Below are 17,220 nucleotides of genomic sequence, written 5' to 3'. Positions count from 1 at the left end.
CCAAGGACCCCAGGCAGCACAAAGGCAGAGATCAGACAACGAGTGTCTCCAGGACTTCCCAGAGTGTCATGTCGCTGGTAGATGGAAGACCAAGATCAGAATGCTAGGGGTTAAGGCTCAGGAGGGGAGCTTCTGAAACAGCAAGACACTGACCCATCAGAGCTTTCCTGGGATTCTCCTCTTGGGAAACACTCTTGAGAGCTGTGGCGCTGGGTGCCTGGTATCGACCTGGCTGCATGTGCCAGCATGCATTCTTATATCTATGATAGTGGGTTTCTTTGTAATTTTTAAAGATTTTTCAAGGATTCAATTGCTTACACGAGGGGATAAAAGACACTTAAAAATAAAAAAAAAAAGAGAGAGAGAGAGAGAGACTATTAGTCCCCCTCCCTTTTGAATTCCCCCTTTGGTAAAGGGGTGGCTGTAAACTGCAAGATGTTGTCCACAAGAACTTTACAGAATGAAATTTTGCTCCCATTCTCAGAGATAAAACTGAGAATTCCACACATTTACAATCTGCCCAGCACGTTTCATAAGATGATTTAAGGGGTCTAAATCATTTTGGTTAGATCCTGACATTCTGAGTGGCAGGCAAAATAGGGAATCTTGGCCCATTTTACAGAAGAGAAGGCTGAGGCCTGGCACCAAAATCATCTGCCTGGAGTCACCCAGAAAATAAGTGGCCCAGCTCTTTCACTCTGGTGTCTTTCCTAATTAACCACGGAAACAGAAATGCAGTGAGGACTGAGGAGAGAGAAGTTCAGCCAGCAATTCCCAAACTAATGTCCAGCATGCAGCCTGCTTCCCCAGCTAGCAGCAGAGTGCTTTGTATCACTCATTCTGGCCAAAGTTGGGAAATCACCTGGACTCTCTTTGGTGCCCCATCCATCTCCGAAGGTGATGCACAGCAACCAACTAGTCCCACCCTCAGATGACAGGACTGGGGACCAAGGGGAGCAGTAACAGTCCCAAATCCACAATACAGCCAGTAAGTAACATTTATAAGTTTAACAAAACTGTTTTTACTTTCATATTCATTAGAATGATTATTATTTTTTAAAAAATAGAAAATAAGTGTTGGCAAGGATGTGGAGAAATTGGAACCTTTGTGCTTTGCTGGTGGGAATGTAAAATGGTGCAGCCACTGTGGAAAACAGTTTGGCCATTCCTCAGAAACTAAACATAGAATTACCATATGATCCATCAATTCCACTAAGTATATACACAAAAGAACTGAAAGCAGGGAATCAAACAGATATTTGTACACCCACATTCATAGCAGCATTAGTCACAATGGGCTAAAGGTGGAAGCAACCCAAGTGCCCATCAAGGGATAAATGGATAAACAAAATGTGATAGAGACATGCAATGGACTATTATTCAGCCTTAAAAAGGAAGGAAATCTGACACATGCTACAGCATGAGTGAACTGTGAAGACATGATGCTGAGTGAAATAAGCCAGATACAAAACAAGGACAAGCGTTATACCATTCCACTTACAGGAGGTGCCTATAATAGGCAAAGTCACAGAGACAGAAAGTAGAATAGAGGTTAGCAGGGGCTGGAGGGAGGGGGAAATGGGGAGTCATGACTTAGTGAGTTTCCATTTGGGATGATGAAGTTCTGGAAATGGATGGTAGTAATGGCTGTACAATTTGTAAATATGCTCAGTGCCAATGAACTGTACATTTAAAGATGGTTTAAATGGTCAATTCTAAGTTATGTATATTGTACCACACACACAAAAAACATATTTACTGAGCACTGACCATACACAATCTGCCTCAATGAGCTGACCACTTCCCGAAGAGGACCAAACCATGTAAATAAATCCCTGTGATATTGTGGGGTTGTGAGAAGGGGCCCAGGAGGCAGAGAAGGTGCCCTGGGAGTCCAGAAGGCACAGGGCTCAGACCAGAATCCCAGCTTCCCTCCCAGGCTGCTGCCGACGCCTCCCGATCCCAGCCCTTCCACAGCAGGCCCTGGGCGGCCTCACTGCCTTCACCTCAGGAATCCTCCAGATGAGGGGGATTTCAGGCTGCAGGGCAGTGCTGGGATATTTGGGGGCAGGCAGGAACCTGAGGGGCGAGGGGGAAGGTGGCTGCGATCTCACCAGAAAAGCAGCCGCCTACTCAGCTCGGCCACTCTGGGCTGTTTTGAAACACTGCTGCGGATGTAATGATTCTGGGTGGAGGACGTTTAGAAGCCAAATGAGTTTGTGTGAACAAAAGGCAGCGCTTAATCTGGACTGTCTGGGGCCCTCAGTGAGTTTCTTTTCCTTCCTTGCTCTTGCCCTGAAAGGAGCAGCTCTATAGAAAAATCAGACACACTGAGAAGTGTTTGGACTTGAGATGATCTGATTTTTAAAAAAAGATTCCCCTGGAACAGCCTCCAGTAACAAAAAGCCTAAAGTTCACAAGGCGTATTATCCTCCCCTCCCTGTGAGAAAGTGGGCTTTTGTCCAGCTGAGCATCCTCTGGGGAGAGGCAGGCCTGCAGGACTGAGCTGTGGCCCGGGTCGGGCTGACCCGCAGCCCCCCGAGTCTTGCTGGGGTCAGGTTTCCAGAAACAGAATTCAGGGAGGTGGCCTGGGGGGCTACGAGGGAGGCAGCCTGCCCAGGCAGGAGAGAAAGATGAAGGACCTTGATGTGACCTCACAGTCTTTGCTTTAAAAATAATTCTATAGATTTAAAAAAAAGGCCTTGAGTAAAAGCCTGAGGGTCAGTCAGAAGATTCCTACTCAATTAAACAGAAAGGCTTTCTGTGGGGGCGCCTTGTGCTTCAGTTTTCTCTGCCCCCTCACCCTTTGACAACTCAACATCCAGGGAGCTGAAGAGGAGGGTCTTTAGCAAACAGGCAATACTGAGAAAGAGGCTGGAGAGGCAGCTCCCTGTGCTACCTGGAGGTGAAGGTCACGGGGGGGTGGGGTGCCGGGCCTCCCTGGGAGCAGGCCTCCTTGCCCCCCAGGCTGTCACCCTAACTAACATTTGCTCACACCCAGAGAGGAAGTCTGGTGGCAGGACTCCACCAAAGGAGGCCTGCCAGGTTAACGAAACAATAAAAAGGCAAGGAAAAACATCCTGGTTCCGAGGAGGAAGGGGGGAGAGGAGCAGAGGGAGGGGGGTCAGGAAGAGCTGGGCCTGCTACCGGGGCATGTGCAGGGCCAACATAATGAGATGTGGCCCTGGACTTTAAACACACATTCGGCACTGGCAGCTGGCTTTTATATGATCTGCAGTTAGTTTACTCCACAGACCTGTGTGAAGTGGCCCAGGACTCTAAGGAAATCATAGACGCATCATTTATCTGGAAAGCTTACAATGTTCAAAAATGTACACAGTGGAATGATGTGGCACAAAGGCCCGAGGCCTGGACTGGGGCAGGGAGGGAAGCGTGCTGGCTGCCGTCACCCTGTCACAGAGTAGGGTGCTCACTGTGGGCCCACCAGGAGCCCCGGGGTGTGTAAGTAAAATTTATTTAAAGAGATAAATTAAAAGTTTACTAATGAGCTTTTTAAGTTACGATTGGGAAACATGACACTTGGTGAAAATATAACCAATATTTTAAAAATCAGTGGCATGCCATAGCCAGCAAAGAAAAAGAGACAAAATAGAAGGAGCAGAAAGGAAGGGGGCTGAAAAGAGAAATACGACCAAAGGGAGAAACAAGAGGGAAGGAGAGAGAAAAAAAGGCTATGGAGAATTTTTTATAAGAAGACACCCACCAGAGCAGGATAATTATTATGGTTGCTCGTATGGCAGCCCAAATGTAGATAGCATTTGCTCCCTGCAGACACCATGCTAAACATTTCAATGGCTTGTTCCAGTAATCCCCAAGACAACCCGGGAAGGCGGGCACCACTGTTACCCCACCTTTTCTGATAAGGAAACAAGGTGCAGTGAGATTAAGGAAATTGCCCACGGTTACACAGCAAATCGAGAACGGGACCCTCAGTCTAGGTTTGTCTGACTCCAAAGAAAGTCCAGTTTAAAAAAAACACAGAAACAGAGAAAGAATGAGGGCAGAAGGGACAGAGCAACACAAATACAGAGAGCTATGGAGAAATGGTAACGTATTCAAAGGGAAAGCCAGAGGGGAGAGGCAGGCCTCCTCAGGTGGGCCTCTGGGGTGTCTCCCTCCTGACACCTGGATCCAAATTGCAGTTTCAGGACCCGAACAGGATGTGCCACCTTGACAGCCTGTGCAGGACTTGAGCCTACAGACAGGATTCAGAAGAAGGAAGAAAGGGAGGCAGGAAGGGAAGAGTCAGTGGTGATCACAGGTGGGTGAGAAAAGGCAGCAAGACCGTGGAAGGTCTGGATGTGTGACAGAGACTGCTGGGACCAGAAACAGAAAAAGGGGGGAAGGTTTCAGTGACAACGGGGTGGCATGTCTGCTGTATAGCCGTTGTCTGTTAGGTTGAAAGTAAAGCATGGAAACCATGTATAGATGCCTGGCAGGTGGATTTCAGTAGGAAGCAAGGTGGTCATGGGAATCAGCCCCTTGGAGGAATTAGGTGAAGCCACGGGGTCTTCCCTGCCCCTTAGCCTTCTGGCAAAATCTGACTCTCACAACCAGCTCAGAGGCCACCACTTCCAAGAAGCCCTCCCCAGAGAATCTCTCCCTTCAATTATTGTTCAATCTTGTTACACAAGGTAACTTATTTGATCACATTTCTAGGTCCCTTGTGAAAGACTGTGACTCACAGGAGGTGCTCAATGAATGTTCACTGATCTGAGTTGGAGGTAGGAGGCCAAAGGTACACCTGTGAAGAACATCCCACTTGGTGGTGCGAGAGGCAATGGTAAAGTTCTTCACAGCAACCACAGGCAGCTGAGAGGACAGAGAGATGGGGGATTGAAAAAGGCCTCTTGAGATTTCCTAGAATGTTCTCCTTCCCCCCACCTCCTCCTCCTACTTCCTACTCACCCTGCTGGCATCCACCTTCATGAAGCCCACGCCACTTAGAGTAATAATAAACCCAGTGCGTGGCTGGGAAGCATTAATGACTAACATATACATAGCACAAATGTTGACAAAGCTTATCCACATGGATTAATTCATTTCACACCTGCAACATGCTTTCCCCAGGATGAGAGTTGGTTCATCATACTATGACTCTAATTATTTGCTATGTCTACATTTGAAAGTGCTTTCACAGTCACAGTTGTATTTGTTCCCCCGTCAAAAGCCTTCTTAAAGAAGCAGGATAGACACTATTATCCCAGTTTTTAACATGAGGAAAGTAAGACCCAGAGCCATTAGGCAGCTGTCCCATGCCACACAGCTAGAAAGTGAAGGGGTTAAGACCAAAAGTCCTCTGACCTGTCAGAGTTCTTGGGCCACCACTGGCGCCCTCCTCCAACGCTGCCAGCAGCTACAGACAGCAGCACTCCATTACCACAAGGCATGACTGGTCTATAAACAATTCCTAACAAACCACAAGAATTCACCTACCCAATGAGTACGATCCTCTTCAAAGAGGTCCCGTTAAAACCATACTTACTCTAACAATGACGTTACTGCTCAAGCTGTTTTATAAAATTCTCCAATTTTCACTAAAGCCTGAAGAATATTCTCTTGAGTTATCACAAGGGACATGGATTTGGATTATTTTGGAAACAAAGAGTCAAAGCCCAGTCTCATGACTGATGCAGGCGATTGAGACAGTGACCACACAGTGGATCCAGGAGGAGGTTTAACTGCAGAGAAACACCAGCTAGTTGCTGCAGCCCATGCACTGGCTCTAAAGCTGGCTCCCAACTCCTTCAAATGCTTTTGAGGATCAGTAACCCTAAAGGTTCTGACCTGAAGGAGGACACTCACTGGCCACAGAGGTCCTAGTATGATCGATTTTGAAAGGCTTATTATTTTGGGGTCACACGTCATATACTGTTTTTATTGAATTCTAATTGCTTCATATGCATTAATGTGGTCTCAGATGATTACAAGTGAAGCCCGTGGCCTTAGTCTTTCTAACTTCAAAGCTTCAAATCTTACTCCTTCCTCCCTGCATTTGAAGCTAAGGATGGAGAGAGTTCTAGGAATACCAACTGGAGAGGTTGGCAGGGCCCAGGGTGGGAGAGAACCAGGTAACAGAGGTCCTTGGAAGGTGGACTTGAGCTCTTTACATTAAGAACCAGTGCCCTGTCCAATAAGTCATCAATACAAGGTATTGTCATCAATACAAAGGTCAGTGTGGATAGGCATTCATTTCAGGAGCATCATCATGAGCTGTATGTTCAGAGCCCTCCTGCCCGGGCACCAGCAACCTGCCTTATAGGGCGCATATGACACTTACATTTCTGAGTAGGGCCTATTAATAGCTGACAGATGAGAAATGGAAGACACAGAGAGGCTAAATAGCCTATAAATTCCCATAAATGGCCAGTGGCACAGGTTTAGAGGCTGCCTGACCCCCAAGCTGGGACCTCGCTGGGTCTGTGACAGCAAAGCCAGCAGGGCTTCACCGCATCCCGGCAAGATGATTCCAGAGAGTCTCCCTGCATGGCATAAGAAGAGTCCTGGTGGCCCCAGAGACTACAGGACTGAAACCTGGCTCCACACTGAAGCTGTTTCCATCTCCTCTTACCACCCAGGGAAGGAAAATGGAGTGGTTTTCGACAATACTGGGTGTGATAGTGACTAGTTAGGACCTTGCACAAAGAACGACATCTTACCAGATGACAGCCAGGAGCCTCTCCCTTCTATCCTTGATGCTCTTTCCTCCAGCACAACTGCTTCAGTTCAGAGGGCCCAGGATGGCACAGGGCCAGGCAGAGAGCCTGACCCCGCCTGCCGCCTCTTCTCATTCACCCACCTCTCTTACTGCTTTTCACCTCCCAACTTACCAAAGATGCTGAGCTGAAGTTTGTCAAACTCACTGAATCCATCTCCTTGCCCCCAGCAGCCACGCTACTTCCCAGGAATGAGAGGTGCAGGCTGCCATTATTCGGGGCCTCCAGCGAGGTCAAAGCCTCCCTTCGAGCCCCCAACAACACAGAACTGTGGACACAGGGCCTGCCCGCCATGCCATCTGACCTGTAAGCTTTCCTCAAATGCTTTCACATGACAGGGAAGCCAGAACAGGACCATGAAGCTCAAGTACCCCAGAACCAAAATGTTAAGCACAAGCAATGTACCCATCTTTAAGAGCCTCTATTGACCTTGCAGATGGTCTTGTCAGCTTCTTAAGAGATCTTTTGACAGGAGCCTTAGATATGCGGGCATTATGCCACCTGGGCAGTGGGCAGCCATAAGTTGGACAGAGGCTCGAGGGCCAAGGCCTGTGCTAGGGGCTAGGGAACAAGGACAGATATAATTTGGTCTTCCTCTTAAGGAGCTGCAGGTCTAGCAGGTTCACAGGTGCACTTGCAGATCCTTGTCCTCGTCCCTCGCACAAGCTCCTGCAGCTCCCAGACCCTGAGCTAAGAAGCCAGGTGCTGAGTCCCCACACACTTCATGCCGGCATCGGGGAAGTGGGGAGGGTGTTCACAGGATAAAGATGGGCCCTCTCAGAAAGGGAGCTTTTAGCATGGAATAGACCAACCTCTTATTTCATAGACAAAGAAATGGAGACCCAGAGGTGGAAACGGTTTGCCCAAAATTCACTGTGACAAAGTGACCTGAACCTTCCAGACTAGCTTTCACCTCTAGCCACTCCAGGCTGCTGGAGCCCATTTCCACCCCAAACTCTAGCTCTAACTGTCACTGTCATGGTTGTGAAACTGCTTCACTGGTTTCCAGAACCTTTTCCAGAATAACCATGTCTAGGAGCTGCAGGGAGTCACTTCACTTAGTTGAAAGTGCCTGGATTTGTCAGATAATCTCCCAATCTAAGTGACCTCACGTCCTGTATCATACCCTGAACAAAGAGATGAAAAGTTTCTGTGCAGAGTGAAACTTACTGACTCTCGTTAGAAATCAACCAGAGTAGATGAGGCAAAACGAGAGCCCTTCATCCCTTTATTTTGGAAATAAGTCTTCCTGTCATTTAATGAATAAAGATGAACCTTTTAAGGTCCCTTCTAGAGAGTCAAGGATTCTCTGAATGTAAAGACAATTCTCAAAATGTTGTTATAGACCTAAAACCAAAATGTGATTGGTCCTGAACTCCACAATTTAAAGGATCAATTATTGCCACTGAAAAGGCTCTAATTTAGAAAGACATGAGGTCTCCGTGGCATTCTCTTGCCCCATCCCAAGTTTTGCATTCCAGTTCTTTCTAAAATACCTGTGTTCTCCTTCTGCTGCTCGGCCACTTTGCCAAAGCACTTTGCTAGACTGTCTCCCTGCCCAGAGGTAGTTACGTTTGGCACAACCATGGTGGATAACTTGCTGGACTGGCCTGGAGGAATCCACTTCCATCGGCAGTGTTCACCGTGCTTCCTGCTGGTCAGGCACCATACAAAACCAGTCACCCACCCAAACATCCTCTCTTCAGTTTGTCTCAGATCAGAGGATGAGGTGGAGCCCCAGATTGCCAGAGAGATGCTGTGATTGACCATTCCCACCACCCATACATACCCTCCACTATCTGAAGATTCTGTGTTTGAGAGAAAGGTGGAGAAAGCTGCTTCATTTTAATCAAAATGCCTGGTGACAACCAGGATCTGGTGAGATCTACATAATCAGGTACTGATGGTGACAGTTGTGATCTGGTATGATTCTAAGGGACCATTTGGGAGTATTGTCCAGAATCTTACAATGTTCCACACCCAGGAACTAACACTAAACAAATAATTGGAGACATATACAAAACTGATACACAAAGACCACAGCATTGTTTTTGATAGTGGAAAACCAGAATATGTCTATATGTCCAATAAAGAAATATGGGGGGGAAAAAGTTATGGTATAATGGAACAGCATCCACTCTGGATATTCATATGGGTGTACACACAGACTGGGTATATATGTACATGTGCATTTTACATAATTTCTATTTTAAATACATTTTAAATGCTTTGCATATGTTTTATACATTTATATATATAAAATTTTATATTCCATGTAAATGAAAAATAATAATTGCTAATGTTTTAATGCATTTCTAGCCACTGGATTAGGTATTTTGTTTCTTTTACGTTCCTATAACTTCCAAATTGTATATAATAAACATATAAAACTTTCATAATCAGAAAAAATGAAAGCTGTAATTCTAAAAAACAGAGATGGCCATGCAGCTTGGAAATACCATAACACTAGTTCTTCATCCTAAGCCTAAGCCAGAAGTATCACCTTATGGCCTCACTGCTGACTGCCAGCAAGGCAGGCTTCTCTGGGCTGACTGAGGGGCGCTGATCTGGCAGGGGAAACAAGTGTCAGGGAAGAGAGGCCCTCTTGCTTGCTGAGGGAGAGATGTCTCCTCATCCTCTGCAGTTCCTGGGCTGTCAGGAAAGCAGGAAGGCAAGCAAAAGGCAAACACCCCAGAGACGTACGTCCAAACCCTTGACTCGAGAGATCATCCCACTACAGCCAGGACACAGGACTCTCTGCTCCAATGGCAGCCCCTCTACCCTGTCTCTCATCTGCAGGAGACGGTCCAGACCACTGTCCTATTGCACTGGGGAGTAAAGTATGCAGAAGGTATTGGCTAGCCTACCCCATTTTTTGATGACCCAGGAACATGAAGGCAGCTCAGTCAGAGAGATACTACTGCAAGCATGCATTCCTCTTGCCACCTGCAACTTTTGCATCTGGACCCATATTCCCCTTTTGCAATCACTTATGCAACAAAAACCAGGAGCACTTACCATGTGTCAGGTGCTGAACTAGCCCTAGCTTCCCACCTTCACCTCCTTTCCTGTCTTCCCAATCTACAGTCCACATCACTCCTTTGTTAAGACCCCTCACAGCACCTAGTATAAAATCTGACCTTCTTAGCATGGTTCTCCTGGCCCAATGTGACCCAGCCGCCAAGACCTTCCTTCTTTCCAATCCTGAAACATGCAAACTCGTTCTGGCCTCAAGGCCTTTGCACCAGCTGTTCCCTCTGCCTGGAAGGCTGGTCCCCCTACAGGCAAGGAGACACCATGTGTCTAGTCTCCAAGACAGAACGGAGCTTGGCATGAATAAACATCTGTCTGGTGTGGTGAGAAGAGGGGAGTGGAGAAAGAAGGACCAGAGAGTTGGCAGGGTCAGCTCCTGGGGACCTTGTATTCCAGCAGGGAGTCCAGATTTTATACTAAGTATCATGCAAAGCCCTTAGAGGGCCTGCAGCCTGAGAGTGAGGTGACGTGAAGTACACTTTAAGATCACTTTGGCTTCTGTGGGCATGGATTAGAGGGAGCACATGAATAGACACAGAGAACAGAAAAGAGCAGTGCAGATAAAGAGAGATTTGTGATATATTCTGGAAACAGAATCACCTGGAGTTGACAAAAAAAAAAAAATGTAGAGGATGAGGAAAGAGGAGGAGCAGAGGGTGGTTTCCACGCTTCTCGTGTAAGTAACTAGGTGGGCTGCGTTGCCAAATCCGGACATGGGAAGAGTCAGGAGTTAACAACAGGTTTAGACAGTGGGAATCAAGAGTTCTGGCTCTCTCCGCTTTTACTCTTTCACGTCACTGGGAACCTGCCCAGGGAGGCCAACACCCATCTGTGGTCTCCACACGACGAGCAGCCTTCTTCCTGCACCCTGAACTCCCTGAACTTCTCAGAACCAATCCAACGGCCTTTCCTCAGGCCTCATTCTCCCCACCTTCCTCTTTCTCTTCACTCAGATGAAACAAGTCCGGGCGCATACATGTTCACTCACATGCACCTTCACAGACCGTCATATTTCACGCATCTAATTGTTCGCCCCTCCACAGCCAGCTTCCAAACTGCCAGGCCCTCTCTGCGCCTTCAGGCTGGGCTGGCTCCAGGGCAGGCTCCCCTCCTTCCTCACCACCTACGCTGGACATTCTCCACCTGGCCAGAGCCGGCTTCCTCCCTGCCAGCGGCTGCAACTGCTGCTGAAGTTCACCCCTCCGGGCTCTATCTAGCCCCAGCTTCTCGCTAGCTCACTTCCACAATCTCAGCTGTCTGCAGAACACATCCCTCAGGAAAGCTGCCGGCTTTACAGTGACAGCACCTAAGCAGCCTCCTCACAGCAAAGCAGCACCTCACCATCCTCCCCCTTTATCCCCACAGCCAGCTGCTCACAGGTGGTCCTGCCTTACTCTTAAAGGGCCCTTGGATGGCTCCCTTTCCATTTCTGCTACCCCCATTCTAGGTCATGCTCACCCAGTCTTCTCCTCCCAGAGCCTGGATACAATGCCTGCTGGCATGCTGATATTTCTAATGTAAGTATGGGCTATAGTGAGAGAAGATATGTATGTGGTATATACAGGGGCCCCAGCACCAAGCACAGATGAACACAGAACAAGCAAACGACCCTGCTCCTTCTTCAAAACTGTCAAGGACTCCTCAGTGCAGATGTGACAAAAACAAACACCTCGAAAGCCCTCCACAACCGTCCTAATCCTCCTTTCCCGTTTAGTCTACAATGACCCCAGTTATCCCGGAGCCTAAGCAGTCTCCCCAAGTGCTCTCCCCAGGGTTTCTGACCACTCCCATTTAAAAAGTTTTGAGTTTCCCAATATTTCGGATTTTGCTGATGCCAATTCCCTCCCCATCTCTCTGTCGCTCCACCTCCCAGTCAACCCCTTCCTTCTCCCTGGTATTTCTCCCTACCCCGAGGAGCCCTCCCCCTGTGCATGATGCAGCCCATCTCCACCCACACCATTTCTTAGGTCAGTGTGATCTTCTAATGACATTTCTTCAGTTAAATCACTCATGCATTACTAGGTCAGTTTTTACAATTCCCAAGTTTGTGCTCCAGCAGGACTGCCCATTTTCCTGGGGGCACTGCCAACTTGTGCTACAGCCTCAACATACCTGGCACAGCCCCTCATACACAGAAAGGACTCGGTGAACAGCTTCTGATTTACAAATCGGTCAGGCATGACACAGACTGAGACATCTGCCATGCTCCAACAAGAGAAGAGGGAAAAGACAGGATAGAAACATTTGTTTCTGTCTATGCAAGTTGAACGGCAAGTGCATAGAAGTGGGCACAGACATTAAAAAGAAAACAATTCTCTAGCACTGGAATAGAGGTACCATTCAGCCTCTCCCCTCACTGACTAGGTATTCACAACAACTGCCCCATAATGTCAGCCACGCTCCCAGGAGAGAGCCCATTAAGAATGTCACCAATTCATTTTAGTTTGGTTGATAATTAATGTAGCTACCTCTGACATTAATTCCCTATGGATTAGCATATGAATAGAGCATAATCCACAACCTCTCTAAAACATTCTATACATGTATAAAGGCTTGTGGTCTTGTTTCGAGCAATTTCCAAATGAAATTTTTTGTTCGCATCTCTCCTCTGCAGGTTGTCCGCATCACCACTGTCACCTCACGCCATCTCTCATCCCAATCCTGGTCCCTGCTCTCTAATAAAAGGCAAGAGCAAGGGACTGAGGAAGAAGAATGTACTGGAGAAGGTCTTTGAACACAACTCTCCGCATTTACCCATGACAAAACGGAGGATACTGGGAAAGAACAAACAGATATGATCAAATTGATTAACATTCTGCCTTCTCCATTTACTGTGTGATCTAACCTCACCAGGCTTGGGTTTCTACAACTGTAGAAGGGAAATTTCATCCCTCCCAGGATTGTTTTTCGGGTTAAGATGGGATGAGGAATACAAAAGCCCCAATCAGACCGCCGGCAGGTGCTCAGAGAAGTCCAGTGAGAGACCAAAGCTTCCCTGCTGCTACCCTCCCATTCTTCAGAGGCAGGGACATTTATGGCAGCCCAAGCCTCCAGTTCATACAAAAGGCAGGCGGGGGCAGAGGGAGCCACTGACAAGGCAGTAAGAGCTAATGAAACCACAACTGCCATCTGTTCTTTTCTTTCTGAGCGTCTCTGAGACAACAACTTAACTCCAAGGACACTGTTGTTAGCCATCAGGGTAGAGCTGCAGGAAGCAGAGACTGCGGGGAGGGCAGAGACTCCTTCCCCAGCTCCCCAGGATTAGGGATGCAACAGCTGCCCAGCTGGGCATCAAACACCTTTCATTCTCCCTCTACCCACCACACAGTTCTCAGGCAGAAAATATCTGTTCAGAATTTGCACCCACCAAGAGAAGCAATAAAAGGGCTCTTGCAAAGCTAAACGGATGTGGCTTTTAAACACACATGCACACACACACCACAGAGTCCCTTTCTACACACCCCGCCTCTCTGGGACACTCTCCATCAAAGCAAAGGGACTTCTCAGGAATCCCCACCACCACCGCAGGGAAAGGCGGCCACATCTGGAAGAAAGCCCCTCCTGCCCAGCCCAGGTCTTCACTGCTCTGTTTAATGGTTCTCCCAGCAGCTAACGCTAGATGACAAAGTTGGCCCACAAAGTTACAGCAATTCAGGCAATAACTATGTAACACAGGCCAGAAGAGGCTGGGCTCACAGCGCTTCCTTTCCTCTAGGGAGCTCCATTTTTCTAAGATTATTATTCCTTGGGCTGGCTGCTCAGCTACTCAGCGTCATTTCCCTTTTGGGTGGGAAAGTTCTTTCCTTCTGCATTGATTTTCATTATGACTTAAGCCTTTTTTTCCTCTCTCATCTGCAGATCTCACAATTAAAGTATGACCTATTGATCGCAAAAATCAAGGTGTATAAACTTAAGCACTCAGAACTGGGGCTCAGAAGCCATGAGTTGTTAAATACACACACACAAACACACCTAGAAAAAGAAAAGCTTCCAGGCTCAGGATCCTTTATCTCCACTGGCTGAAACAATGGCTGAACAGCCAACAGGGTGCTGGGTGCATATAAAAGCTTAGCCATGGCTACACAAATGGGGGGCTGCTGTCTAGGGACCTGCAGTCTAAAACCACCCACAGATGGAATGCAAGCACAGTTACTCAACAGTGAGAATTCTGCCAAGAGGAAAAGGGCTAGAAATGGTCCCAGGGAAGAAAAAGGCACCTCTGGTCCCTGCTGTTGACACTGTATATTTGGAAGCCCAAGCTATGAGGGACAGGCACATCCCCACAGCAGAAGGGACTGCAGGCAGCTTCCTCAGCAATCAGATGAAGCACATTACTTGTAAAAGTCCAGAGCTTATTACAAGCAGGCACAAGCACATCCCACACACAGGAATAGTGAAGAGCCTGGGTGGCTATCTGCCAGGGGTGCAGACATCCACATGGGACACAGTATGGACCTTTCAGTGTCAAGACATTGCTGCCTTGGGAAGTAACCAATTGTACCTTGGGATACATGGTGGCCAAACTAAAAGGGTACAGAGTAATATCCTCCTAAGTTATTAGGAAACATGGACTCACTGAAATCACTTAACGCTGGCTTTTTTGTTCATTGTTTCTTTTTCCCCCTAAGTGACCTTCTTTGAGCCACTACCAAAAAGGAGCATGGGTGATGCCTGGGTCCCCAGCCATGTTAATAGCTCTAGCAGTTTTCACAGGTAATCAGTTTCCTCTCCTCTAATCTTACCTTTCTAATATCCCACCTGAGATCCAACCTTAGATCAGCTGGAAAGCAGGTGCTTGGTAGGAAGTCTTTGTGGGGATATCACGAGATACTCTCTTAAGGACCTTCTAAGAAAAATGTTGGACCACTCTGGCTCCTGCCTACCTGCTCTCTGGGACTCTCACATGCATTCCTCCAGAGCCTCATGCACCTGAAGCCTCCGTGGCTCTCACCTCCCAAAATGAATCAAACTGGGAAGGGTGCAAAGCCAAGACTGGCAGTGTTACCTGCCACACCTGTGAGGTAGTTTGGGTTACTTAAGGCAGAGCAGGAAGGGGCCCAAACTAGCAAAGGAGATCAACTGCAGTTCTTACCTGCTGAGCACCCCAAGTCAGTTGCCTCTGTCCCTCCCCCTGTAACACCCACCTCTCTGAAACGTGTGGGGATTCCCAGCCATAAGAGAAGGAAGGAGACTCATCCAGACAGGACCCTGCAAGTTAGCATCCCTCCCACCCATCCCCTAATAAGACTGGGGCCCCACAGCTGAGAAAGCCTGACTACCAGTCAGAGAAACCGGCCTTCAGGTCCTGGCTGCCTCCTCTGAAACGGTCTCAATCTTCTGTATCCAACTTTTATTTAGGAAACTCACAAACAACACTGTTTCTTATTTTCTTTACTGTGAGGAAGCCAGGAATTGTTCTCTTTCAGGTTCTTGATTCCTTCTCATGGAACTTAAAAAACAATCTATTGTAAGTCATTTAAAGGCAGAGCCACTGTGGTTTGTTATCTCCAGCAGGTCCTTCCAAGCTTTCTCTTCTCCTTTCCCTTACTGTTTCTCAATCTTGTGCTAGTGATTTAGAAATTCACAAGCACTTAGCTTTTTGCAGTGATGGGTGTACTGAATGTTGTTGAGATTTCTGGAGAATCTGATTTTTTAAACTTTTTTTTTTTTTAATCAGAGGAAGCATCCCTAGGTTCCAGGAATCAAGCTAATTCCTATACCAGAAAGTTTGTGTGATAAGAGAAACTTAAATGAAGTGCCAGGAAGATGAAATCTTCCCAGCTTCCACCTAAACTCCAAATACTCAGGAAAGCAAGAAACCTTGCTTTTACAGGAAAACCCTGAGAGCATATGCCTCGTGTCTCTCACAGTAAGGCAGTGGCTACCACCACCTTATTGCTGACTTTGTGCAAAGCACTTTCCGTTTATTTTTACTTTCATTTTTTTCACATTACCACTGGGCAGGCTAGAAGGAAGAGAAATCATTACTTCCATTTCACAGATAGAGAAACTTGAGATCAAAAGAGGTGACATTCCCAAGGTCACAACGGTTTTATTGCTGGAATTCCACTCAGTCCTTAGCATTTCTTCCAGACCTAAAGAAGGAACTGGATAAAAAGGTCCAGAGGAGAGAAGGCGGGTCCCTCTCTGGGCAAGACCGGCAGTGGCTATGTATAGAGCAGCAGCCCACATGGAGAAAGGGGAGGAAGAGGCTCAGGGGCTGCCCTGGGTCAGTGTTTGTTTTGCAGGAGTTCGACCTCGCAATCCCTGAGCCCCACGCTGTCCCTCTAGTCCCTCTGCTTTTAGAGTTAACTAGTAGTGTTTTGTTTCCAACTACAAACTTTGTCCTTTATAATATCCTCAGGGCTGGAACCCTTAAAAAATCAGTTGCTTATATTTGAAAGTAGGGCTCTGTACCTGGAGAGGCCATTTCTGTACCTTTAGGAAAAGAATGGAATTGGGGAATGGGTGGGCCGGATTTATCACCTCAAGGTGGGAGAGAAGCTTTTGTAAGGTTTTGGTTTTTTCTTTTTTTTTTCTTAAGGGAGGAGTGTGTTGGAGGGGCGGCGGGGAGTGCGGGTTCGGGTACACCGTGGGAGGTAAGTGTCCCCCCAAGGGGTGGGGAACAGGCCGGTCACACCCCCGGTCCAGCCACCCGCGGAAAGCGCCTGGGAATCCCTCTCTCCGCTCGCTGCCCGCGCTCCCGGCCCACCCGCAGGGGCCCCCGACGCCCGGGAAGCGGAGGGGTCTGGGGCGGGGGCGCGACCCGCTCTCACTCACCCGCGCTCCCGCCTCGGGGCGCTCGGCCCGAGGGTCCCGGCCGCGTCGCGGCGCCCGGCGCGGGGCCTGCCTGGCCGGGGCCGGGAGGCGTGGGCGGCGGCGGCTCGCTCTCGGGGCCGCCGCGGGCCGGGGAGGGCGTCCGGCCCCTTGTCCCGGGGGCGGCCGGCAGCAGGAGCAGCAAGAGCAGCAGCGGCGGCGGCCCCCGCGAGGCGCGCGGCGAGGCCATGGTGGCGGCGCGCCGCGCTCACATGCCGGGCGCGCGGGTGGGCGCGGGCGGCCGCGGGTGAGGGGAGCGGCAGCGGCTGCCGCGCGGGGCCGGGAAGTGAGCGAAGTGCGGCTGCGAGCGCCGTCCCCGCCTCAAAAGTTGTGGGAGCCGCGGGAGGGCGGCCGGGGGCAGGGCGGGCGCGCGGCGGAGGCGGCCCCGGCGCCGCTACATGCTAATGAGCCCGGGCGGGGCGCGGCGGGCGGCTCCTCCTCGGGCTGACATCACCGGCCGCGCGGCGGCCCGGGCGGGGGCGGGCGCCCGGAGCGGCCGGCGGGGGCCGCGCGCAGACCCGCAGAGCCGGGCGACTTCGGCCACGCGCGCGCCCCCCACTCGCGTTCGTATCGCTCTGTCATTTGGAGAGAAATGGGAAAAACCGAGTGTTCCGAATGGAGAACAGAATTTCTC

General features: G+C 49.0%; 1 protein-coding gene across 2 annotated transcripts in view; it reads right to left on the bottom strand.

Moving 5' to 3' along the window:
• The window catches only part of HEG1 (heart development protein with EGF like domains 1), a 94,980-nt gene extending 78,087 nt beyond the window's left edge, over positions 1–16,893 (bottom strand). For both annotated transcript variants that reach the window (XM_073231503.1, XM_073231504.1), the window contains exon 1: positions 16,551–16,893. In XM_073231503.1, coding sequence (XP_073087604.1) covers positions 16,551–16,776 — 226 coding nt within the window. In that variant the 5' untranslated portion in view covers positions 16,777–16,893. The remainder of the gene's footprint in view (positions 1–16,550) is intronic.
• Between the last annotated feature and the right edge of the window lie 327 nt (positions 16,894–17,220).

This window comes from Manis javanica, chromosome 3 (assembly GCF_040802235.1).
Source record: "Manis javanica isolate MJ-LG chromosome 3, MJ_LKY, whole genome shotgun sequence".
In the NCBI taxonomy this organism is placed as follows: domain Eukaryota; kingdom Metazoa; phylum Chordata; class Mammalia; order Pholidota; family Manidae; genus Manis; species Manis javanica.
Note: the sequence above shows the minus strand (reverse complement) of the source record. Positions and strands in the feature narration are given on the sequence as shown.